At 48.1% G+C, this 24,753-nt stretch overlaps 2 protein-coding genes across 3 annotated transcripts in view; both read left to right on the top strand.

Moving 5' to 3' along the window:
• LOC120901420 (laminin subunit alpha-1) overlaps positions 1 to 18,209 on the top strand; it is a 76,447-nt gene extending 58,238 nt beyond the window's left edge. Inside the window, exons 12-24 of one of the 2 annotated variants that reach the window (XM_040309356.1) lie at positions 9,187 to 9,477; positions 9,543 to 10,611; positions 10,686 to 10,944; positions 11,006 to 11,396; positions 11,457 to 12,683; positions 12,750 to 13,210; positions 13,286 to 14,041; positions 14,104 to 15,171; positions 15,919 to 16,080; positions 16,149 to 16,599; positions 16,674 to 16,810; positions 16,872 to 17,103; positions 17,182 to 18,209. In XM_040309356.1, the coding sequence (XP_040165290.1) occupies positions 9,187 to 9,477; positions 9,543 to 10,611; positions 10,686 to 10,944; positions 11,006 to 11,396; positions 11,457 to 12,683; positions 12,750 to 13,210; positions 13,286 to 14,041; positions 14,104 to 15,171; positions 15,919 to 16,080; positions 16,149 to 16,599; positions 16,674 to 16,810; positions 16,872 to 17,103; positions 17,182 to 17,327 (6,650 nt within the window). In that variant the 3' untranslated portion in view covers positions 17,328 to 18,209. Of the gene's footprint in view, positions 1 to 9,186; positions 9,478 to 9,542; positions 10,612 to 10,685; positions 10,945 to 11,005; positions 11,397 to 11,456; positions 12,684 to 12,749; positions 13,211 to 13,285; positions 14,042 to 14,103; positions 15,172 to 15,364; positions 15,713 to 15,918; positions 16,081 to 16,148; positions 16,600 to 16,673; positions 16,811 to 16,871; positions 17,104 to 17,181 lie in introns of those variants that run through there. The other variant, XM_040309357.1, reaches the window with a different exon arrangement.
• Positions 18,210 to 19,046: 837 nt separating this feature from the next.
• The window catches only part of LOC120901425 (dual specificity tyrosine-phosphorylation-regulated kinase 2), a 58,372-nt gene continuing 52,665 nt past the window's right edge, over positions 19,047 to 24,753 (top strand). The window contains exons 1-2 of the mRNA XM_040309369.1: positions 19,047 to 19,391; positions 20,091 to 20,174. Of these exons, the coding sequence (XP_040165303.1) occupies positions 19,314 to 19,391; positions 20,091 to 20,174 (162 nt within the window). The 5' untranslated portion in view covers positions 19,047 to 19,313. The remainder of the gene's footprint in view (positions 19,392 to 20,090; positions 20,175 to 24,753) is intronic.

Below are 24,753 nucleotides of genomic sequence, written 5' to 3'. Positions count from 1 at the left end.
GTAAATAATTTATGAGAGAGCATATCCCTTTCATCCGTTGAAATGTTGAGTGAAAAAAAGAGACCCCGTCCAACGAAAAAAGCTAAGCCTCAAGGGAGAAGCTGTTGCAAGGGAGGTCAATTTGCTCAAAAAAGGTCAGCTTGTCGTATGTGAGATACGGTGGGTGGGGTGGTGGTTTAACACTCTCGTCCGCATGTTGATATTGCTGATGAAATGCAAACATTTCATACTGTCGACAAATTGCGGCAAACGACACGCACTTAACAATCCACAAAATGTCATGAAGGTACGCCCTTGCGAAAGGAGAGAAACAGTAAAAAAAAGATTCTCCATTAAGAGCGAAAGTATCATCCACATTCGCTTTCTTTTACGCTCATTAATCCGACGGGAGTCGATTGCACTGCTCCAAAATGCAGCTGGCACAGGGCTTGGAGACTAATGCTGATGAAAACGACAAGAAGAGGGACACAACCGCATTGCGAGAAGGAAAATAAAATGGGTTTAAAAATAATTGACTTCAGATGCGTGCGTAGGAAGTGAACTGGACGGGCATCCGCTCTACCACCGAATAACGTAGACACACTCTATTCGCGAGACATCGGGTGGAAGAGTTGGAAACTTCTAACAACTCCGAAGAAGAACTTCGACTTGCCATCCAGAATATCGGGAGCGAGTGAGCCAAGTCGCCAGTGCGAGATATAAGTTTAATTGAAAATACATCTCATACTCTACAAAAAAAGAAGTCCACGACCACTTTGGCAGTTGCACTCTTCGATGCATTTTGGCACTCGGCTGTGGCGTGGCGAATATCTGCAACTGTCGTGCCAGTGTCGTGCAAAAGTACGAGATCAACGAGCCTCAGGGAGTAGGGGATTGAGAGTGTGCGAAACCCTTTGAGAGACACGCAAAGAAGTTGGCGGGGGAAGCCGAACGGGAAACGAGTGCAATTATGGTGTCTGTACGCGGATTAATACGGATCGTTATGATGTCGCCGAGAGTTGTCTCCGTGCGTGCGGTTCTATGACGACTATTAAATGGGTTGAAGTTGGGGGTTTAAATATAGGAACGCGATCACAGACGTTGAGGAGTGTTGTGCCACTTCGAGTGCCACTTCTCGAGCCGAACGGTTCCACTAGACGTTTAAGAGACGCTTAACTCTATCGAGAGCATGATTAATAGTAGGAAACTTGGAATTCACGCAATGAGAGCCACTGAGCTCGTTCAAGGTTAGCGAATTATTTGAAACCTCTGCCCGACTTCTTCGAACCCGTAAAGCCTGTAATCCTGCGTAGCTCGAAAGTTGCCTAGGATTTAGACAAATGTATCAAATACCTATCATGAACCGTTCTCCTTTTGCTTGGATAACGAAATCAACGCAGCCGCGATAAGATCGCGCATACATCGAAGGTCAGAGCAGCGCGGTTCGTGGTGCGTTCATGGCTCCCATGAGATGACCTCATAATAGAGCTCCAGACGTGCGTTAGAGGAAAACAGGCGGGCACGGCGGGAGAACCGTCCCAAAACACGCAAGATTCTATACACGCCGCTCGATACAGCCCCCCCTCTAATTCCGAATGTGGTGAAAATGTTTCCGTGAATTCCGGCAACCGGTTCGGCGCGTACACTCGCCGAATTTGGTAACCGCAGAACGCCTTCAAGGCGCTTGCGTTTGCCTCACTCCCATCTCCTATGGTATCGAGCTTTTTCTTCCTCGGCTTCTTTGCATGGGTCGGACGATCCGCGCAAAACTTCAACCATCTGATTTGCCATTTTAAATGTGTCTCTAGCCTTTTTTTGCTGTTGTTCTACGCACACGCGTGCAAAAACCCCTGGAGAAGACTGAGCTGAGCAGAAGAAGGCATAGAAACCAGAGAGACACACTGCGAGCCACATTCGTCTTCCTAGGAGGCAATTTGGAACACCACATTGTGGGTGAATCGAAGAATCTGTTAGTCTCTCTGGGGTCAGTGTTATGCTGCGGAGTTAAAATAGAGCCTCATCTGCATATCGGCTGGTTGAATATTTTAAACAAGACTGTTTCGTAATTTAATTATTCTTGTTTGCTGAGAAGGAAACGACAGTTATTTATCAACTCACAGCTAATGCATCATTAAATCCCAACGAACTACGGATCAATCGACCAAAGCAAAGCCCCCCATAATCATAAAAGCAGCAGACCGTTTGCCGAAGCCGACCAAGCAAGCCGAGTGGTGTTGTCCCATCGATGACGGTAATCTTTCTCCGGGGACATAAAGTTGAAGTGTCACTTAAAGATTCGCAACTTAGGCTGGAAATTGGTATCTATTATGGAATTTTATTGCTCTCTCCCTCGGCGTCGTTACTGTTGAATAACGAAATGACAATGGTACTCGTGCATAATGGCAGATTTATTTTACTGAATACCATTAGAAACCCACAATTCCTCGACCATACCGATCTCAACCCCAACGTTTTACTCCGTGACTCACGAGCGCTTTATTGGCCGATCTGTTCCAGCCGTCATCGATGAATGGACGCTGGAGCGTCCATTGAGAGATTGGTTCGTTCAGGAAGTTCAGTTGCAGCAGACACGTAACATCCGCCATTCTTGCTAGCGCTTGCGCTGTTTCAAAACATGCACCGTTAAACGCTTGTGTCAAGGTTTTGTTTCACTTTGTTGCTGCTTCGATGGGACGTGTTATCACTCACACGCAAAAAAGGGGCCAGCAGCGGCTGGTGGCGTTCTGTGGCGCGACTATCGTACCTCGAGACGGGGCGTCGTATCAATGTTATGTAAACACGGTTGTGCCCCGTTATCAGCTATCGGGTAATGAATGGAAAATTAAATATAACATTTGATGTCATCAGCGCACGGGAAACATAAATTAGCTCATTTGCTCACGTCCCGACCGTGGCAAAAGTTCAACGAGAATCGCAAATGCTTGAGTTGCTTGCTTGCCTTCTTGCTTTGGACTTTAATGGGCAACGGCAAAACAAAAAGAAACGCATTAAACTGCATTTGCTTTCGTTCTGGCATGTAGCAGAGTTCAACAATGATTGCCCTTACGATCAATTTGAGCCTAAAGGCAGTGCTGTTATCGATCGATTAACCTACTGCGACGCGATTCGTCTCGATGCTCGATGGCAACATTGTAAACTTCCCCGTTCGTTTTGAGCTGCAATATCTGGCTCTGCTAACAAAGCGGAATAGGAAACGTTTCGTTTTGACACTTACACCATATGCCAAGGAACGTTCCAACGTTCTCCCGATCGATCGATCGATTGATCGCACGTTTGCTTCCTTGTTTCGTCGATCCATGCTTCCCACAGGCACGCTTTCTAACCATCTGATCAAACTGACGAAATATGGACGAACGGACAAGTACCTCTATTGCCAGCGCTCGATCAACGGACCCGAAGTACCGCTGCATGACATGTGCCGTGCAATTGGACGCCCCATTTCACCATTCCCTCGTGTATCGATCTACCTGGGCAATATGGTCAGCCACGGAAGGGTCGGTCGTTGGGTCGAAAGATGATCACCGTTGGCCCACCGCAGCACCGCAGCGCGCACGATTTGCTTGCGGATTAATCGCGACCGCGCGATTTGCATCCCGCGAATTGGCGTGCCTCCGCCCTGTGTGGACGAAATTCTGCGAAGTGCCGGGTGCCTTCCACAACGGCCAATGCCTGCCGGCCAGGGTTCGCCTGGGTGTAATTGCTCAATTTTCACTGGAACACGAGAGCCGACTCGTCCGGCACACTTCCTCCCGGCGAGGCGGCGTCGCGTAATGCCTAGGCTCGCGGGGTAAAGCAACCGACACCGACCGATTTCTAACAAATCGGAACCTTGCAACGAACGTACCAAGAACATACGCTAGGACACGGTAGGAGGGAATTGAACTCCAGAATAGAATTCTTACACATCCACTGCCAACGGCATTTAGCTTACATTTCTGGCCAACATTTCCGTTCAGTGTCCCAGTTGTCTCCTCCAACGGTGACTCCACACGCTTGGGGACCATGCTCCCCGGTTGGAGTTTACCAAAACAAGTAACTCGATACGGTGGTGCGGGCTCGTCGACACCGTCCACTGTTTCTAATGTCCCCCGAACCAAACTTGCACGGTGTCAACAGCTATGCTGCCTTCATCAGTGCGCCAGGGCGGTACTGGCGGATGGCGTACAACACGTTGTACAACAAATGAGAAAGTCACGCTTTGCGGAACAACACTCGTAAATGTGGCTCGGGTCCAATGTTTCCGCCGTGAATAGACCCACCGCGATGGGCCATGGCGTTCCCTTCCTCCCCTAGGGGCATTGCGGGATCGCGGCAGGATCCGGATGCTAGTTGTCGATAAATCATGTTGTCGCTTGGCTATGCCCGATGTCCGACGGATCGGAAACGTCGACCAATTTGAACATCGAACGCAATTAAACCGTTTTACCGTTCCATTTCGCTGTCGTGGTAGTAGAATGTGTATTCGAAACCTGTCTCTTTTATTGTTACAGCGCCAAACGGTGACTAATTAAGACCCCGAAAAAAAAAAACGCTGACTGCATGTTTTTTTCCTTCAGTGGAATTGGGAACCCATCGGGTGGCAAATAGACGACACACGATTCTTTATTGATTCCGTTCGGTGATTTCTTTTTTGACTACTTGGTATTATGGAACCAAGGTTTGAATTTCCGAATGCCGAATGCGATAAAACTGTCACAAACATTTGGGCCCGGGTGCATGCGTCTAATGAAATTAATACCATTGGCAGACGATCCTTTCCCCAGAGTAGCGATCGGTTTGTGCAAACGTTTCCAACTGCTATCTATCTTATTGGAGCGCTGTAAATTAAACTCCAACTGGCAGATGTCTGTTCCACTGCTCACTTTCGATCTTTCGAAGACAAAACATCGGCTCCACATTGAAAACGTATCGCGTAGCAAAACCGTTCGCGTCGATGTTTGTTTTATGACACAAACCGGTGCCATTTTGCTGATCGTTACTGAAAATGATGAAAAACCATTTCACAATATTTACAGCAACTCAACGAAACGATACGGTGATAGAGCAGTTACTGGGAAGAATGTGACATGATAGCTGACAATGTCTTCACACTGACATTAAACATACCACTATGGATTCTTGCTCCCGAGAGCATCTTTAAGTGGGACATGAAACAGTAGAATAACGAACTAAACTCTGTGATCAAACTAACAGCCTAAAAGATCCACCACAGAGTGGTAGATAATTAAAGCTGTAACATTCCTTTAACTTGCTGTGATGGGTCAGAATGCAAACAAGTTGTCGTAGACAAATCGGACGCTCTAAACTAACATGCTTCCCAACACGCCATAAACATTCGACGAGGGAGCGAGGGGAGCATTTGGAGAAAGCGAGAGAGAGAAAGAGATCACTCACGCTCATGTGCATATTCTAAAAAGCTTTTTGAAGTTCGGACGCTTGGTAAACGTGCCGAAAAGACGCGCCCGATTGCCTGATTGCCCTCCGGTCGGGCCACGAAACAGATGTTCCTGTTTTGCCGACATCAATCAAACCAGCTACCGTCGTCTGCTGCACTGTCGCTACCGTTTGGTGGCCTCTCTGATTCTACAGCAAAGATGGGAAGAGACGGTGAACCTCCGGTCTAGAGAAAACCACGGATGAAATGAAAACAAACGTGACACACACACATACACTCTGTTCTCATGTCTAGCGGGAACCTGGCGTTAGAGTCTACCAGAACCTGGGAGTTTGTGTTTTTTCGGGACATTAAACACACCCTAGCCGCGGCGGTGGTTGTGGCGAGCTGCTGCATAAGGTGGTCTTGACGGCTCGACTCTCGGATGGTGCAGTTTATGCTGTGCCGACGATATTTATAGGAACAGCGTGCTCTTCGTGCTCGCACGAGGATCGATGATCTGCACCCCGTCACTAGATGGAATAATAATAATAAAACGTAAGCCGAATCTCGCGCCCGCGAGACTGACCGGCCGTCTGGGTTGGGTTGGCAGCTTCGGCCGTCCGGTGCCAAATGTAACAATCACAGCACACTCTCGCTCGCTTGCTCCAACAGACAGTGAGCAGACACCTCCATGACACATTCGTATGACTGATTAATAGGCATAGCCGGCTACCGGTTCTGAGGATGCCGTAAATTCTTCCCTTCTTCGGGCCCTCCGGCTCCCTGAGCTCCCTGAGCTGCCAACTGCATTCTGGGGCCGCACGAGTTCTCAAGGGACATCATGGGAGGGAAAAGTCGATAAATTATGGCGATCGTTATCGCGGGTGGTGTGTGCATTCGGTCCAAATGGACTGTAAATTGGGTTTATCGCACTGCTGGGGGGAAGAGCAACTTCCATGGTCCACGTGCCGTTTTGTTTCACGATCTTGTTCTTGTCATCCGAGAGTTGCTTTTTTTGTCCACATTTTCTGCGAGATCAAACGGTCAGGCCGATAAATTATTGTCACCCTGCGTACCATGGGCTGAGAAGTCAATCTGGGCTGAGCCGCACTGGGAGCCGTTTCGGGATGACTTCCAGGCTTCCTCCTGCGTTGCGTGCGTGAAACATGCAGATAATCCGAGCGTAATGACGTGCCATAAATTGATGGCTCGTGTTGTAAATTGTCGCCAAGCTGTGTGCTGTGTGTTTGTGCGATGAGTGTTGCTAATGCATACAAATAATCAAACAAGATGGTTATCGCTAAAACATGGCGAGAGAAAAATGGTCTTGTTGTTGTTCATAGATCTTGGTTAATAGTTTCAATAATACGTGTTAATTGGATGGAAAGACTAGGATTTAAATGACTTAGTAGAATAGTTCTGTAACTGTTGATTCGTGTTTAAATATTTGGTTGTATAATTTTGAAGTTCAACAGCTATAAAGCTACAAAAGATGATCATATTTCAATGTTTACGCATCATATTACAACAACTATTTTCATTGTTTAGAACTAGCCATACGATCCATCTTGTCGTTCCAATCCTATCGCCAAGATGATCTCAAACTCTATTTTTAAGTCTCGAAATATTTCTTTTTCGTAGGAAAACTGCAGTAATCACTTAATAATGGCACGATTTACCCCACCACAGTCTCACACACTATCAAATGACTTCACTTCCATCTATTCCGGGAATGCAAACAACCGTAAATCTTCACGAATTGGCGCCCCATAAAAGTTACACCTTCGTTAGATTGGGCTCCCTTCTTTTCCCTGGAAAAGTTTGTTTAGACCTTGTTGTAGGCCCACTTGCGAGTGTGCGTGTGTCTTGCCTGTTTTTCCTTTTCGAGCGATGATGTAACTTAATTCGGAATAGCAAAACAATTCCAATCACTTCTTGCTGAGGGTGTAGCACCAAAAACCAGCTATAAACTAATCTGCCTCTACCTGGGTGGGAAACAGAGCGTTAAATCCGTGTGTGTCTGTTAAGATGCCTGGTTTAGCTTATCTAATCCTTTTCGCGAAGGTGTTAATGGCGATGTTGAACTGCGATAGCTTTGATATCGTGCTACAGATCTAAGCATACACGGCCTTCACACACGATCGATCCGCATCTCCCGGTGCGATGTGCGAATCGTTTAATTATATTCCACCCTGCACCGTACCCCGAACCGGTGTTCGCTGTTCCTGCCCCCGAAGATCGTCCGTGTGCAGTGTTTGGAGGACCTCCCGTGAACTCGATACAACATTTTCACAGCATGAATATTTACTTTACCGCCAGTCTCCACCGCACTCCGACGATCGGGGCAAAGTGGGTGCAATGTAATAGAAATTTCGCCACATTACTCATAATGTGTTTATGCATAAGTAAGTTTCCATGTTACCCTTCCGTGGCCGGCATGTGGCACGCTACAAGAATGCTTTTCCCGTTCATTAGGAGAGATCGCGCCGACGCTGCCCTCCCTCGTCAGCTATGCTAATGGGGGCCGCCGCCACCGGGTGCGGAGTTATATCCGATGCCAACGTTGCGCTGGGGTCGTGATTTTACTCAGCAGTGGTTGAGATAAATTAGAAACAGTGCTAACTGATTGGCAGAGCTGATCACCATTCGTACTGTGGTGAGAAAGACAACTTCACCGGTTTTTACTGCAGAACTATCATAACTTTTGTACATTCACCGTGTATTGTAAAGCGAACATATATTTTTGGAGTAAAACATGTTCTTTACGGTACTACCAATTACTCTCTATAAATAATGGAAAATCAAATATTTGAGTTACAGCAACATGTCAGTGCATAAATCAACCAGATTTATGGCATAATTTGACACTGTCCAAAGAGTTCCTCTGTTCCTTTGCTGTCGCTCGACTCGCTTCCCATTTCACCGTTGCATTCCATAACATTTCGTAAAAGTGGGTAACATTCTTGCCTGGAGTAAAATTTTGATAGCGACAACAGAACGGCCTGAAAAACGATACCGATCGCCTTCTCGCCAACATCCCACCACGCTCCTGCAACGAACTGTCAAGATTTATGAGAAAATTGCAGTCTTCGCCCAGCACATGTGTTATCGTGTGATCGCTTGGATCGTATCGATCGAGGTCCGCCGAAAAGAAAGGGAACACAACCCCGTTGACACAACGTCACAAGAGCTACAAAAAAACGAGGCCCAGAATGGGTCCAGTTTGGAAATCACTTCGATCACTTTCTTCACATGGAAGAGATCGTTTAGACGCAATAGCTGGGATGGGGAGTAGGAGATTAAGAGCGGGGCGCACCCAATTAAGCAACACTTATTAAGCGACCAACGTTCTCCCGTGAAGGGACACACTGGGACTGAGATTCCTTACCACTGTTTCGAGGAAACTGTGATTTTATTTTCGCAAAACAACCATTCCATCTCTTTGCACAATCGATCGATCTTCATCAAGCGGGCGCGAGTGCGTGCGATCCCATGCCGAGCGAGTACAGTGAATGATCGTGAGTCATCCACGATTCCCCGAAATCAGGGAAAAAGCGAAAGGTTGGGAAACATACACGAACCGCTCTAAACTCTCTATATTTATCATACTATTACGGCCCTAAACTAAACACTTCTTGATGAGTTTGATTCCCGTGTGTAGTCTGTCTTCACTGCTTTCAAAACGATACGACCGCCGATTCAGCCACTTGATCTGGTTTCGATTTTTCATCCACTGCTTAACATCCACTTGTTGTGTAGAATCTTACTAAATCGACTTTTCGTTCTCATTTTCCCTCGTTTCTCTACAGGTTGCAATTGCCATCCGAAGGGATCCCTTGGCCAAGGCTGCAATCAAAAGACGGGCCAGTGCCACTGCAAACCAAGCATCGAGGGCCGTCAGTGTAATCTCTGCCGGAAGGGCTACTGGGATCTGAATTCTGGCAACGGATGCATACCGTGTTCTTGCGACACGAACGGCAGTGAGCTGGAAGGTTGTGATCTGCACACGGGACAGTGCTTCTGCAAAACGGGCGTCACGGGCACTAGTTGCGATCGGTGTGATGTTGGGTTTTACGGCTTCAGTGCACAAGGATGCAAGCGTAAGTACTCATACACAAAGAGAGTTTCAGAATTTGTTCCAGTAAAACATTTACTCTACTTGCAGGTTGTGACGTATGTACCAGTGCGGCGTATGTCTGTGATCCCGATACCGGGCGCTGTATCTGTCCGGCCAACAGTCACGGGCCAGAGTGTCGCTCGTGCATTGCCAACACCTGGGGCAATGAGTTCCAGAAGGGCTGCAAGCATTGTGCCTGTGACATAGTCGGGTCGATCGGACAGTCTTGCGACAGAGAAACGGGACAGTGTAGCTGCAAGGAAGGATACACTGGTCGGCAGTGTAATGAGTGCGCTCTGGGCTACTACGGCTACCCAACGTGCCATCGGTGTGCGTGTGACGAACGGGGTACACTGCCGAGCAATAATGGGACCGTTTTCCCCTGCGATCGTAACGGCCAGTGCCAGTGCAAGGAAATGGTGTACGGAAAGCGGTGCGATATCTGTCGGCAGGGTACGTTCGGTTTAGCCGCATTCCACCCGGAAGGATGTACTCGATGTTTCTGCTTCGGCAGAGCTAGTGAATGTACGCAAAGCGATCATTCGTGGGGCCAGGTGCGATTGGCAGGATCACGTAACCTGAGTGTGGAGTACCTGGAGCGTCAAGATGGTCACACTGAGGTGGATTACGTCGTGATACTGCAGCTGGAAGGCACGCAGATGCACCGGGAAGATGTGAACATTACCAGCATGAACAATCTCGAGCTGATACCGAGCTCCTCGGGCAATGTGTCAATCGGAGCGTACGCCACGTTCCGGTATCCGCTGTACTTCCAGCTCCCCCCTCAGTTTCTGGGCGATCGTACCGCCAGCTATGGTGGACTGCTTAATTTCACTCTGATCACAGACGGAGCGACCATCAACATTCCCGAACCATCGTTACGTCAGTTTCCACTGGTACAGCTACACACGCACGAAAATCTGGTGCTAGATTTCTACGAGCAAACGATCCGCTATGGACAGTCGGTAGAGTCACACTCGGTGCGGTTGCTGGGAAGTCTTTGGCGTAATCACTACGATGGTGCTTGGGCGAATCGAACCATTCTGATGACGGCATTGCAAAACGTCCGGCATATCTTTGTGCGAGGCACAACCACGATGGACTTTCAGCAAGTTGTGTGAGTGTGTGAATTGTGTTTTAACGTTTGCAATTGACTAAAGGACTAACCGAGGATATTTCATACCATTACAGACTAACAAATGTGACACTTGACACGGGAATCTTTGTAGCAGGAGCTGAGAACAACCATGCTTATGGAGTGGAGCGTTGCAGCTGTACTCCAAAATACAGTGGATTGTCGTGTCAGAATCCCGGCCCTGGTTACTATCGTCATCGATTGCCGATCGTCGACTTGGAGTGGGCAACCATAGATGATATGATCGGCAAGGTGGTGCCTTGTGGATGCAATGGACGTAGTGAGGAGTGTGATGCAGAAACAGGAGTTTGCTTGGTAAGTTACGAAGTTACGGTCTCCTTGGAGCAGTTTGGTAAAACATTCTTATCCCCTCTAGAACTGTCGCAACAACACAGGAGGTGAGCACTGTGAACGATGCGCGGAAGGATTCTACGGTGATCCTAACCTTGGCCAATGTTCACCCTGTCCGTGTCCCGAGACGCGGAAAAACTTTGCCCGTGGTTGTACGGTTCGAGGTAGCGATGTTCATTGCATCTGCAAAACGGGCTATACCGGCGCACTGTGTGATAGTTGCATGCGGGGATACTTTGGCCATCCCCATCTGGACAATGGACACTGCGAGGCGTGTGAATGTAACCGGGAGGGCAGTATGTCCGATGAGTGTGATCATTTCACGGGCGAGTGTCACTGTCGTCCGGGGATAACTGGCAGAAAGTGTGATCGTTGCGAGCTGCCCAAGCATATCGTGCAGGACTACCGGTGCAAGAGTAAGTATTTCATAACGTTTTATAAATCTCTATGACATTTCACGATTACATTTGTTTTAGTTTGCGATAACTGCACCATTACACTGATCGATGACTTTGAAATACTGGCTAGTCGATTGGCAGAGGAAACGGCTCACATCGATCGCAACGGCATACCGGCCCCTTGGGTGAAGCTCACGAAATATGAAGCGAAAACGCGCAAACTGTCCAACCGAGTAGCTCGACTGCTAGAAGCGGAAGATATGGCGAAGAAGTTTATGGCCGATTTTGCGGAGCCGCTTACGCGCAATGCAACACGACTTACGAAGCGGCTGCAGAAGATGGACAACCGTCTGACAGCGCGCGAAGAGGAAATCAACAAGTGTAATGAACGTGCTAATGATTTGTTTGAAGAAATTAACGCGATAGATGGTGATCTGCGGAACACAATCCAGATACTTAAGAACTACGGAGTTGGTGATCATCATATAAAACTGCCACTTGCAGTCAAGGAAGCGAAAGATCTTCTGGCAGACATACGCGATCGCGCCGAGGCGGTAGAATTCGATGATACAGTGCTTGAGTGTGCCAACAAGCAATTCGATCATTGGTTCAATGTTTCGAAGAAAGTTGAACGGCAAGCAAGACGATTGGATGATTTGAAGTTCGAGATCGAACAGATACACCACAAAGCAGATCATCTGCAGAACTACACCGTGCAGGTGTTTCGACACGTGCAGGAGACGGAGGTCTATCAGACCACCAATCAGAAGCACTTTGACAAAGCTCGTGCTGCGTATGAGAAAGCGCTGGAAGATGAAGCAGAAGTTATGAAACTGCTCGACACCAACATAATGTCCGATACGGATGTTACGTTGGAACAGCTCGGAGATAACTACGATCAACTGGAAAAGGATAACCGTACGTTACAATTCTTGTTGGATGGGTTGAGTGATGCAACGGAAGACTTGATCCGGGAGAAGAGTATTTTGCTCGAGACACAGATCCCGCAAGCGCTTCGACACGCGGAGCAGCTGAAGGCGAAAGCGGACCATATTAAGAACAAGTTCCAAACGACCGAAGACGCATCGGCCAAAGCTATGAAGGCGAGTCAAGCGTATGAGAACATTATATCCGCAATTGTTTCTGCGCAGTCCAGTGCCGACAATGCGACCAGCATGGTTGAGAAGGCCGATCAGCTGATACATCCACTGCACGACGTTACAATCAGTGATCAGAGCCGGAAGGCCCTGGGAGTGTCTACGAATCTGACTAGCCGTGCGAATAAAGAACTCAACAAGGCTGTTGGTAAGTAGAAACTACTGTTTTTGCATTATATTTAGAGCAATCAATATGCATCTTCTATGATTGTAGCACTGAACGAAACGATGATCCAGAAGGAGAAGAGTGTCCAAAGCCTGAAGGATCAGATATGGCAGACGGCGATCAAGAACAACAATCTCATGGACGAGCTGGGCAAGGTGGAGCGAGGTGAAACGATGAAAACAGTGCAATCCGATCTGGACCGTTCGAGCATCGTGTCTGAGCAGATGAAGTTCGTCCGCCAAGATGCGATCAATCTCAACAGTGACGTTTACAAGCTGAAACTGAAGCTGAAATCGCTCGAACCGGAGTGGGACACCAAGTTCGGCATGGCCGAAGAGAACGTATCGCAAACGTTTGGCAACATTCGCAAGGCAAAGGACAAGCTGAACGGCATCGAAGCACTTGGCAAGATACAGGATGAACGGTTCCAGGCGTGGAATCAATCGTTTTCGGGAAAGTTGCAGCAGTTGCGCGATCAGATAGCACTTGCAAAGCATGCTGCAGAGGGAGTAAGTGACACAAACCATGAGCTTTAACACACGATTGTGATTCTAAAAATATGTCCACTTCTCTTTTCATAACAGATCCGTGTGTCGATGGAATCAGCGGACCAATGTATACGTTCGTACGCACCAGCCACCTTTGGACCTTCCACAACCAATCGGATCGTAATGTCGATCGCACTGACGAATCCAAAGGTTCAGAACTCACCACTGGCATACATTGAAGGGGATGATCGTCGTTTCATCGCGCTCGAGCTGAGACAGCGCAAGATTCGTATGCTTTGGAGCTTGGACGGTGAATCCGTCACAACCATGACCCATCCTCAGGAGATCGAGGTACGTGATCTGAAGAATGATGCCGCCTGGTACTTCATTGATGCAACGCGTACCTTCAACGTGGGAACGCTCAACGTGCGGCACATGCTGCCGGCCGGTGTCCTGAGCAATGCACGTCCTGTGACCGGTGCAAGCAGTCCAGCGTATTCCACGATCAACATTGGACCGAGCAGACGTATCTGGGTTGGTGGTATACCGGATGATCTACGTGTGCCGGAGCTAGAGCCGAGTCAAGGATTGGGTGTGGCCGTCAGCCAGCTTTACGTCGATCAACGGCAGCTTGGACTGTGGCACTTTACCAGCTCCAGTGGCAAGTGTGCGGGAGCTATGCTAGGACCGCAGGAGGTTGCCAGCTCTACCAACGAGCGAAACTTTAACGGCAATGGATATGCGGTGTTGCAGCATACCGGTCGTCTAAATAAGGTGGAATTCAGTTTGAGTCTTAGCTTCAAAACGCTCGATGAGGATGCACTCATCTTCTTGGCATTGGATGAGAAGAATGTGAGTAATCGTGTGGATACTCCCATTGGATTCATTTTAACGCATTTTTACTCTTCTTTTAGAATCGATCAGTATCGCTTACACTCTATCAAGGCCGTTTGGTGTTCCGCGTGGATTACGGTGATGATGCACGACTTGAGATCAACACCACCAAACGATACAACACAGGCCGGTGGGTCGTTGTCGAAGCATCCCGCCAATACCGTAAATCTCGAACGGACGAAGGTGTGCTGAAGGTGGACGGGCTAGACAATATTCTCGGTTCACCCACGAAACCAATCGGTGCCTCGATGCTACCAGTTCTCAGCGACAAGTACTATCTGGGAGGAGTTCCTCCTGGATTCAAAACGGGCACCACCAAAGCACCCGGAGCAGATCACGCATTCCTGGGCTGTGTGAAGGGACTGCAGATCAGTGGCACTTCTTACGATCCTCTCGACAGTACGACACACTTTGGCATTGAGACATCCTGCGATAGTACGATCGTGAAGGCAGGCTTTTTCGGCGACGGTTACGTCGAGTTCCCGTCGTTCCCGCTGAAGAAGCGAGCCAACTTTGGATTCGTGTTCCGTACCATGGAGCCAGATGCGCTGCTGCTTCTGTCTGCGTATCCGAGCAGAATTCACGATGATTACGACGCGAAGGATACGTTTGGAAACTATTCCGTGTTCTTGTCTGAGGGTCGTCTTCATCTGTGGATGGATGCTGGCACTGGACGGGTAGAGTTGACTTCCAACGGCACACTGAACGATGGCGAGTATCATGTGCTTGCGGTCGTCAAACAGGGCCGTCATGTGGAGTTGCGAATCGACGACAAGCTCCAGATGTCTCGAACACTGCAATCCTCGCTGGTGAACATGCCGGGCGAAAGCGGAGGTCTGTACATCGGTGGTGTACCGTACGATCCGGCGTTCGCATCGCTGGCGAAGGTGTTCGACGGTTTGAAGGGTGTCGTTGCGAACGTGGTGTTCAACAATCAAACGCTTTCGTTCGGGCAAGCGCTTAACTTTACCGACGTTCAGATGGGCCGTACCGGACCGCCCATGGGTAGTCAGGGACTGTACACGGCACTCATGAAAACGGAACCAATCGGAAGGAGTTTCAAGGCAGCTCCGGAAGGTTGCCATCGTGTAAGTAGCTGGCGGTTAGGTAGCAGATACACTTAAACACTCCTATTTTAAGCTTTCTTTTGGTCACTTTTAACATGCTCTTGGAGCGGAGTGCCTCTCTGGTTCTCTGTAGCAAGTGCTTTAGATTAAGACATTGATCGTTGTATTACAAAGCAAATACTTTATCTCACATTTAACCTTTCTGTACTTACAGAGTGTTGAAAATGCTACTAACTCAAAGGAAGAAGCAGACGATTGTTAAACACTAAACACACGCTGGAAATGGGTTTCATAGTGTAGCGTAGTTCGTTGATAGCAGTGGTAGTACTGTGACTGCTATTTTAGGTTTAAGCAATTTTATTAATTGGTGAACGGTTGGCTTATGTTAGTGTATCTTAGATTTTTGTTTGCATGATCAAAGTGGATTTCAGGACAATAAGGAAACACAATGGGATGTAGAGCTTCGAAGGGATAGAGTAGGGGTAATTTTAGTCTAGTTTGGTGTAGAATTAATACCGATGAATAGTATAAACACGACTACGAAGCACAGAACTCTAATCAACCATCATCGCCATCGATTTACTAACCGGGCTATATTAATCCCCATGCCGACATTACACATTTTGCACTGCTTAAGACACGCTTTTCCGTGAGTCTCGTACCCCTGTTCGGAAGGTAATTTCGAAGCTGGTGCTATCACAATCCGTTTGCTAGTCGGTGCAGAGTTGTTTCACGCAGATGATAAGTTACCATTTGATTTGCTTGCAGGTCGGAAGCTACTCGTACGAACCGAATGCGTTCAAGTACGGTGACAAACCGCAAAGCTATTCCGTGGTGACGGTCCAGTCGAGAAACATGTGGCAGCGTAACTTCGACATCGAGTTCGACTTCCGGACGTTCTATCCGAATGGCATTTTGTTCGTGGCGTTGGTAAGTTTGCTGGCTATGACACATATTGATGATGCTAATCACAGCTGTCTTCCTCTCCATTCCTTCAGGGAACCAAAGAGAAAGCGAAACACTTCATCATGCTGTCGCTGAAGGATGGCTTCCTCAAGCTGACCGTGCGAGGCCGCAAACGCGAACAGCTCCTACTACCGCCGAAACTGAACGATGGCCAGTGGTATCGCGTGACGCTGAGCAGCGTGAAGAAGAAGGCCAAACTGAGCGTACAGGTCGGCAGCGGGCACTCCTCGGCGCAACTTAAACTACCAAAGAAACTGAACGCGGCCAGCACGCTGCACGTCGGTGGACTGCCGGACGAGGTGCCGATACTGCCCCGGGAGCTACAACCACGGCCGGAAGCGTTCAAGGGCTGCCTGCGGAAGTTTGTGGTGAACAATAACACGCAGGACCTGGCACGGCCCGGCCGGCATCTGCACGTGGGCCAGTGCTTCCCGCGCATCGAGCGTGGTTCCTACTTCCCCGGAGATGCGTACGCCATTTACAGTGAGTTGGTTTTTGCAGGATGGTGTAGTGCTTCCTACTTGATTGATAACCCACCCTTTGCTTTGCTTTTAAAGAACGCAACTTCAACGTAGGAAAGTTTGTGGAGATTGAGCTGGAGGTTCGGACGTCGGAAATGAACGGAATTCTCATGAGCGTAGCCGACCAGATCAATGGTTTCCCCGCACTATCGTTAGAGATCTCCAATGGAAATGTAAGTAAACCGTCCGAAGAGGTAATGGAATCGTTATTAACAACCTAATCTTCTTCTCCAGATAATCCTTTCGGTGGACAATGGTGACGGCAATCCGACGCGACTGTCCACATCGCTGCCCTCCAAGTACACACTTTGCGATAACCGGTGGCACAACATCTCGGCACTGTACGAGGATCATCAGATGGCGTTGCGGGTGAACGAGTTCCCTCCTTCGTTGCTGTTGCCCCACGGAACGAACGGATTTGGACGGGTCAACACAAAGGCTCCATTGTACATTGGTGGTCTTCCAGGTAAGAGCCGAGTCAGACTGACCGTTTCATCATGAGCGTTTGAATTTACGTCATTTTTCCTTCAAAATTTCGTTTCAGATGCGGCTTCCAGCGGCACACTGCTGATGAGGGAAAACTTTAAGGGATGCATCCGGAACATCGTCATCCGCAACGAGCGCAAAGATTGGACGGACATGGACGATCTGCACAACGTGCTGCTGAGCGAATGTCTAGCGGTGAACTAGCGCAACCGTCCTCGCGCACGCGCACTGTACATAGCCATTACGATTCAATACGCTTAGACGAAGGTGTTCCAACGGTATATAGGGATGTAAGTAGTTGAGAGGACAGAGAGTACAGATAGCGACGAGGTACTACTGTTTTTTTTTCCAGTAAGTTCCGCGATGAATCCGGATGAACGGTTAAGCCAAATATAAAGTCTGAGACTCACTCGTCTGCGCAAAGAGGTGTAGCAGTGACGCCTCAACACGATAAACCTGATCATCCGGATGGTGCCGATGGTTTTTGAGTAGAGTAGGATAAGGTACGTTTTGTAAGCTAGCAGATAGGTAGCCCACCTAACTTATGGACCTAATTTGTATTTATTACGCCCGAGAGTGCTGTCTCTCGTGCATAGAGTCTCTATTTATTCTCGATAGAACCAAGATTCCAAGGAAAAGCAGAAACACACAAACTACACGTTCGATAAGATGCCATAAGAGAGAAAGGGGGGAGATCGAGTAAAGGATACAATGTATTAGAGAAATGATAATCGAACACTGCCCTCCTCTTTGAACTGGAGGTTTAACGTTTAGAAAAGCGCGGGAAGAGAGGAGAACTTAACTCTAAGCACAACCGAACGACTAGCCGAATGCAGTAGTGATACTGCTGTCACACTTAACTAACAACACATCGTGTATCATGTAAGAGGAAAACGAAACTGGTTTTTGCGAGTTGAAAAACTACGGTCCGTATGTGCACGATGGCCAGCCAGCCAATTGCATACGGGCCGCGAGCACAAACTGACCCCCGTAGATCCGTAGCATCGCGGTATTACAATAAAACCGTTCTCCTAACCACCTCCTGCTCCAGCGGGAGGGTGAGTACGTGAATGTCTCCAACAAGCATGTGTGTGTTGCCGATTGTTTTTCCTCTTATCCGAAGCAAAGTACGAAATGAATGAAGAAAGTGCGAACTAATGAATGGCGATTTCTGCTTCGGTGCGATTCTGCGCGAAGTAATTGGATGAGAGGAGGGGGGGAACGGTACAACGCCGGACTAATGGTGATGGCCTTCGTGTAACCTGTTTCGACTTAACCGTGCTCGTGCCGTTAGACAGTGGGATATGCAACTGTTTAATATTTAATTTAATTTTTGCTTGATATTCCTGTGCTTTACGAAATCCGATTTGTTCTAAAACGCCTAAAAGTATGCAATCGCGTAGCAAACCGCTTGATGCTTCACATTTTGCAGTGAAATTACGATAATTTGCGAACTAAAATTACAACAAAAATCAAATTTAAATCAACAATTCATCGTCACACGTGAATAATGCATTTCATTGTATTAAATTACAACAATGCGATACATTTTGACCATTTCCACCTGCACAACCAATGTGCATCAGCTCGCCGCAACCTCAAGGGCAATAGTACCGGTTGGCGGGTGGCGGCGGATTGCAGCCATCGGAAAGCCTTCCTTATGGCACCGGTTCCACACACGTGCATTACCTTCTTGCCTCCATCGCCTCTAACTGTTCTTTTTTGCGCCTAATTCCCCTGCTTCTCTCTCTCTCTCTATCACACACCGTTTCGTGTGCCCCTTAATGGCCTCGCGCGTACCTTATTGGTTCTATTTCTACCGGGCACGTTTTGCTGGCCTTAAGCCCTGTAGCACCGTACGACGCCGGGGCTGGGCATGGTGGGGCGGGTTTTGGTGTGACACACGCCTTGCCTGCATACGTGATAGGGCGCGCGAGGCGACCACAGTACGCATCAGGAGCCCAATGGATCCTGGATGTCTGGAGGCTCATCTCGATACCGCGATTCGAACCGACCAGCAGTAGCGAGATCGAAAGTTTAAATTCCCTACACTGGATTAGTGCCACTGTGTGTGTGTGCGCGTGTGTGGTGCATCAGAGTGTAGGAGATTCATAGTTCGGTGTCGTGATTTTGCATTGTTTGCCCAATAGATGAGTGTATCTGTGTGTGGCGCGTGTGTACGGAAGCTTCATGAATCCTAAGAGCGACGACGAGGAAACGCCGGTGAGCAGATACGGGCAGGTTTGCAGCTTCCTGTTTCACCTGAAAGTGAGTAAGGTTGCGGGGTCGGCCGGTGGGGGTGGGTGGGACGTCAGTTACAACAAGCCAGAAACGCCACTGTTTCAATAACACAGCACGCAATCAATCGATGTAAACAACGAATGTGTGATGTCACGGTTCGTGATGCTGAGCGAAACGTGATGTTTGTGCGGCGTGTATATCTGTCCATTTCGAGTGATCCCGCTGCCCGTCCTGTCTAATAATCCAAGGCTCTCGAGGATGAGATCGCCGCACAAGGTGATCGTTAGGTACTGCTGTTAGGGAAGGGCACTTCCTCATGGTGACGAGTGCCGCTGTACAGAGATAGCGAGAGAGAGAGAGATATGTCATTAGAGTGATGTGTTTATTGCCAAACCGGTGATCACAGTAGCCAGGAATGGTAGTGGTGCTGTTTGTTTGCGCACCACGGCGATGTTGGCCGCAACGGTATCGATCCAGGCCTGCTGAGAATAGCGATGTTTGGCGCTAAGACGCTTGACACGTGCTGGCGTGCTTCAGTGGAAAAGGAAGCTATTTCTAGAGTGTAAACAAAGAGCGAAATAGAAATAGAAACAATAACATTTCAATAATATTCCGCTCTTGATCTTGATCTTATTGTTGTTACTGGCATTTAAATATGAAGAATTGCAATTAAAATGTTCAATGACCGATTCCTTGACTGCTTTTCATCTCCCTCTCCCATTCCAGGTATTGATGGGATACGCCGTCTACAACTACTTCTCGCAACACTTTGTGACCGTGTTCTTGCGCCGTCTCTTCTGCCCAGTAGTGGTAAGTCCTTAAACTCCAAATGACCACATGGTCAGCAACTCTCCGCCTTTGTTGCCGACTTTCGCACACACAATATCGTCCTTGTCCGGGCAGCTTTCCCGCGGGGACGGTTTATCGCGTAGGTGAGACACAACCAAGCAAATCGAAATTGACCTGCTGATGGCCCAACCTGCCACGCACGCATCGCAACCGATCGAAGAAAGATGATTTATTCTGACATTGGCGGCCAGCGGCAGAGCAAGCGAACCGTAAACCGTGGCCTTCGGTGAGGCCGCACCGCCGCGCGCTGCGTTTCATCCTCTCACTCCCTGTCCACTGAGTGCCTGGTGGGTAGATAGTGAACAACGTGCTTTGTCACACTCTGGGTTCGATTTCTGCTCGAGTCCCCCACGAGTCAAGTCATTCCTGGTTCCGGCGGTGTACTTTCTTCCCACCCGCAACCTGACTCCAAAGCGAACAACCCTCGCCAAGGACCTGTGGGGGGGGGGGGGTGGAAAACTTGTCTCGCTCTTTCACAAACCAAAAGGCCGCCCTGCTCGTTCAAGGCATTACACAAGTTTCCCCATTCACAAATCAAAACTTTTCAACCCATTTCAGTGCTCGGGCAGCGCTGAAATGCTTGGTTGCGAAATGCCGCCGCAAAAATAGCCCCCAACCAATAGCAAAAGCTCCTTCTTCTAACCCTTTAGGGCAACACAAGGCAACTCCAAAAAAAAAAGTGGTGCAATATTATGACAACGAAAAGAAAGAGCTGCTAATGATCAGGAAATGAGCTGAAAGCAATTCCATTGTATTTGTGTCTCGCCGCGCCGTGTTCTGTTCCACGGTCAATTGTGCTTAATGTGAGGGGAAAAAAGTATGTAAATGATTATTTATGGCACGCGGAATCCTCGCGTTGATAGAGATGTCAGGTCGAGATCCGTGCCCATATTGGATTGAAAGTGGAATAAATTAACGAGTCGCAGCAAAAAAATACGCATTTTACACTCCTTTATCCGCCTGTTTACAACTTGTGCAAAGGCGTGGTAATAAAGACGTGACATCGGGAGAAATTAATTTTTCATATCCCAACACTTCAAATTAGCAAAATGGTTTGGATTTGTCAAAAGATCGAGGCCTTTGCTCTCCAAAGGTTACAGCAGCAACACAAAAATGTCAATGAAACCAATGTTGTTGGTCCGCGAATAACTCCGAACCGCCCTCTCGGAACAGAACCAAAACAACATTTGGCCAAAAAGTTTGTCATTAAAAAAAGTTAGCCATCGTTTAGCTTCGCGGTTTAATGTTTTACTTTGAAAAGGTCGCCCTTCCCCAGAACAGGGCCGAAAACACGGATCGAAGAACCTCGCCGTAAGCCCGAGCCATCATTCTTCGGACAATAACAACGCAGAACGGTACAAACTTCATGTTTTGAGTTGACGGTTTTGTATCTATTTTTGTGTGAGCTGTGAGTGGAAAAGGAAGAGGAATGGAAAGTAGTTAATTTGTTTACAACATTATTGATTACACCACGGGCACGGACGCTACACTACTCCACTGATTAGGCTTCGGGAGGACAACAAACGGGCTTTCAAAACCGATTTAATTGACCAACCGCGCCAAGTTCTTTGATGCACAAGGGGCATTTAGCAAATCAAACAAGCCAGCAAACCACTTTCTTTTCCAAACACACGATCCTGACCATTGCCAACTTGCTCTCCAAAATCAACACGAGGGCGGCCTCTCCTCGGGCATCATCAAACGCGCACCGCGCACATGGTAGCACCCCCCCCCCCTCTATGCAATTAATCTGCCTTTTACGCTAATTAATCACATCTGCTTTTCTGCCGTGGCCATATTGAGTAGCGATTGGAGCTCTTCACCATCCCGTCCGGAACACCAACCGGATGCTCTCTTCCGCATCGTTCCGGAGCAACTTCCGACTGAGCGGGGCTGCTCCGATCGCGATCGAGATCGAAAGCAGAGAAGATGCGTCTAGTAGGCGCTGATTTTGGAACGCAAAACTTTCGATTTCACGATCACAACAAACTCGTTATCGATCGATCGATCGCGGGGATTGGAGCAAGTTGTTGTTGATTGCTAGCGCGATGCGTCTCAATGGCAACGAACAGATTACTTTCTTTGGGGGAAGACATTTTGTGGTTTAAATCTCTTATGTTGAGTAGTTTTAATTAAATAATATTAATTCTCAAATCCAATCGTTTCTTTGAAAGGCATACAAAAAATACTTTGACTTTGATGGAATAAGTTCAATAAATATACGTTCATTAACCATCTCAGAATACATTAAAACAAACGTTCTTGATCGTGTACCATCACAATGCCCCAGACAATAATGCAATAACTCGTGTAATGAACTGATCAGAACGGTAAAAAGATTCCATCGGCCATATAAAAATGACTTTAAAAGCAACGTCTCACGGTGCTTCCTTTACTCCTTCTTTGGATCAGGTTCAGGTCCAGGTCACCGTTCACCGATTTGGTACGCGAGACAATAATAAACCACCGACCACCGATCGAAGTTAGACACACAAACACATCCTTGTCGGGTCGGGATTATCCTCTCCAAGGGTCGCATCTTGTCGATGAAGCACCATCCCCCACACACCCAGTAGCACCCAGCAGCGCAGGTCGATTAATCAACCGATCGGCCGTTGCAAAAGATAGTTCACCCTAACCCTCGGCCACTCCAAATCGGGGGAACAGATTCGATCGAGCGTCGCGACTCCTTGTGCGCGTGAAAAATGCGTCTCAGCAGCTTGCTCGATCGTCGTGCAAAACAAGTCGTCATCCTTCGATCACGCTTCAGTTCTCAGTGCGCTCGCTCTGTCTGTGACTTCCGCTATGCTCCTCACTTGGCTGGCCTTCACATTGACAATGTTGACCGCCGGCAGCGCGTTTTATGACCGCTGACGAAGCACCGGATCGTGCACGGAAACGTGCAGTGGTTGGCAGTCTCCCTGAAGTGGAGAAAATAGGGGGATAAAGAACACACACACACACACACACACAATTCCCACTCGTTTGCTGTGATTGTTCTGTGTGTGTCACCCAAATGAAAAACGTTTCTGAACACGCCGAGGAGAGACACTTGCAGGGGCCTATCGCCTTTCGTACGGCTTCCCAAAATGCCACACTGTCCAGAAACACGCGACCACAAATGCGGTTCCCTCTCTTCCTCTGGCACACAGGTGTGCCACGCTCGGTTGACCAACTTCTCGTATCCTTTCCGTGTGGTCAACACAAACCGAACACTTCCCTTTTGGATGGCCTCATTTTCGTTTGTTCTAATTTGATTATCGATGTCGTTTGTACCCGTTGCTGGTGCAAACCGTACCGATGTCGGATGTTTGGGAACGTTTTCGTTTCGTGACGGTGATTTGTGTGTAGGCTCTACGAGGGCTAGTACGAAGGCCCTGGAGCAAAGTACATGTGCACACAGCGGAGTTACACGGCCAGAAACGTGAACAAAATGTGCACACGTTGGTCGGAAATGGAGCTAAATGGGACACACAAACACACTGGAAGTAGATTAGTCCTTAGGAAGTGATGTGGTTGGGGAGTTTTGAAACAAATGGACTGCATCTCTACTGCAACACAGACAAAAAGGACAATTAAAACACACAAAAAACAGTAGAATGGAACAATCAGTTACTGCTGCTCATACAACACAATGACAACGATTATATCGAACAATTGCTTGTCCGTCTTTCCATTGCATTCGTGAGCCATTGTCCATTGAGGCCCTTTTCCGCGTTGTTCTGCATGTGTACGACACGGATCAAGCGTCACCATCGCCAGGAGGCCTGCAAGCGCTAAAAGCTTAGCAGTTTATCCTGTTTAGCGACAATGAAGTCGTCGTCGCATTTCCTCGACCCGAAAACGAGCGCCTCATTACGCAAAACTCCAACGAACGAGCACGTTATGGTGCAGCTGACCATGTCCCATCACTTTCCTCTGTCCCCATGCATTAGCCGGTGCGCTCTGTGTGGCTTTCGTTTTGATTTGTGTGGACGTTCCTGCAAATGTGCCACGTGAAAAGGTGCACACACTCAGAAAATTCGTCCGTTCCGGAAATAGTTTTCGCTGTCATTGTTTTTTGTTCTTTTTTTTTCTCCCGCCTGTTCCAACAACAGCCGGTGCCCACGCACATGGCCGCAAGGAGCCATGCCGAGACGATTGTGGAGAGATTTACTTCATGCTCGAATGACACGTGCAGGTGCCAAATGGGGGCTGTAGGACGGTGTTACTTCCGAGTTTTCTGGGTGGACAGCCAGCTAATTCTACGCACATGTTTGCGTACGTTGTACGTTCGTGTTGTCGTTTGTTTACTGCATTTTGGGGCTTTTCGGTTTCGGTTGTTAACCCTCAACTGCAAACTTCTCTCCATACTCTTCTGTAACGAACATACGACACAGCGGAAACATGTTTCTTCACCTTTTTGGCATCGAAAAAAACAACAAAAAACAACAAGCGAACAGTTCTTTCGATTTAAGCTTACAGTGCAGAAGTAAGTTAAAGTTTGTGGCGGTGGGTGGGTGGGCGAGGGGTGAAATCGAATGTAAACTAAAAGCAATAA

The sequence above is a fragment of the Anopheles arabiensis genome, chromosome 3, assembly GCF_016920715.1.
Source record: "Anopheles arabiensis isolate DONGOLA chromosome 3, AaraD3, whole genome shotgun sequence".
In the NCBI taxonomy this organism is placed as follows: domain Eukaryota; kingdom Metazoa; phylum Arthropoda; class Insecta; order Diptera; family Culicidae; genus Anopheles; species Anopheles arabiensis.
This window is presented reverse-complemented; position numbering and strand designations above follow the sequence as displayed.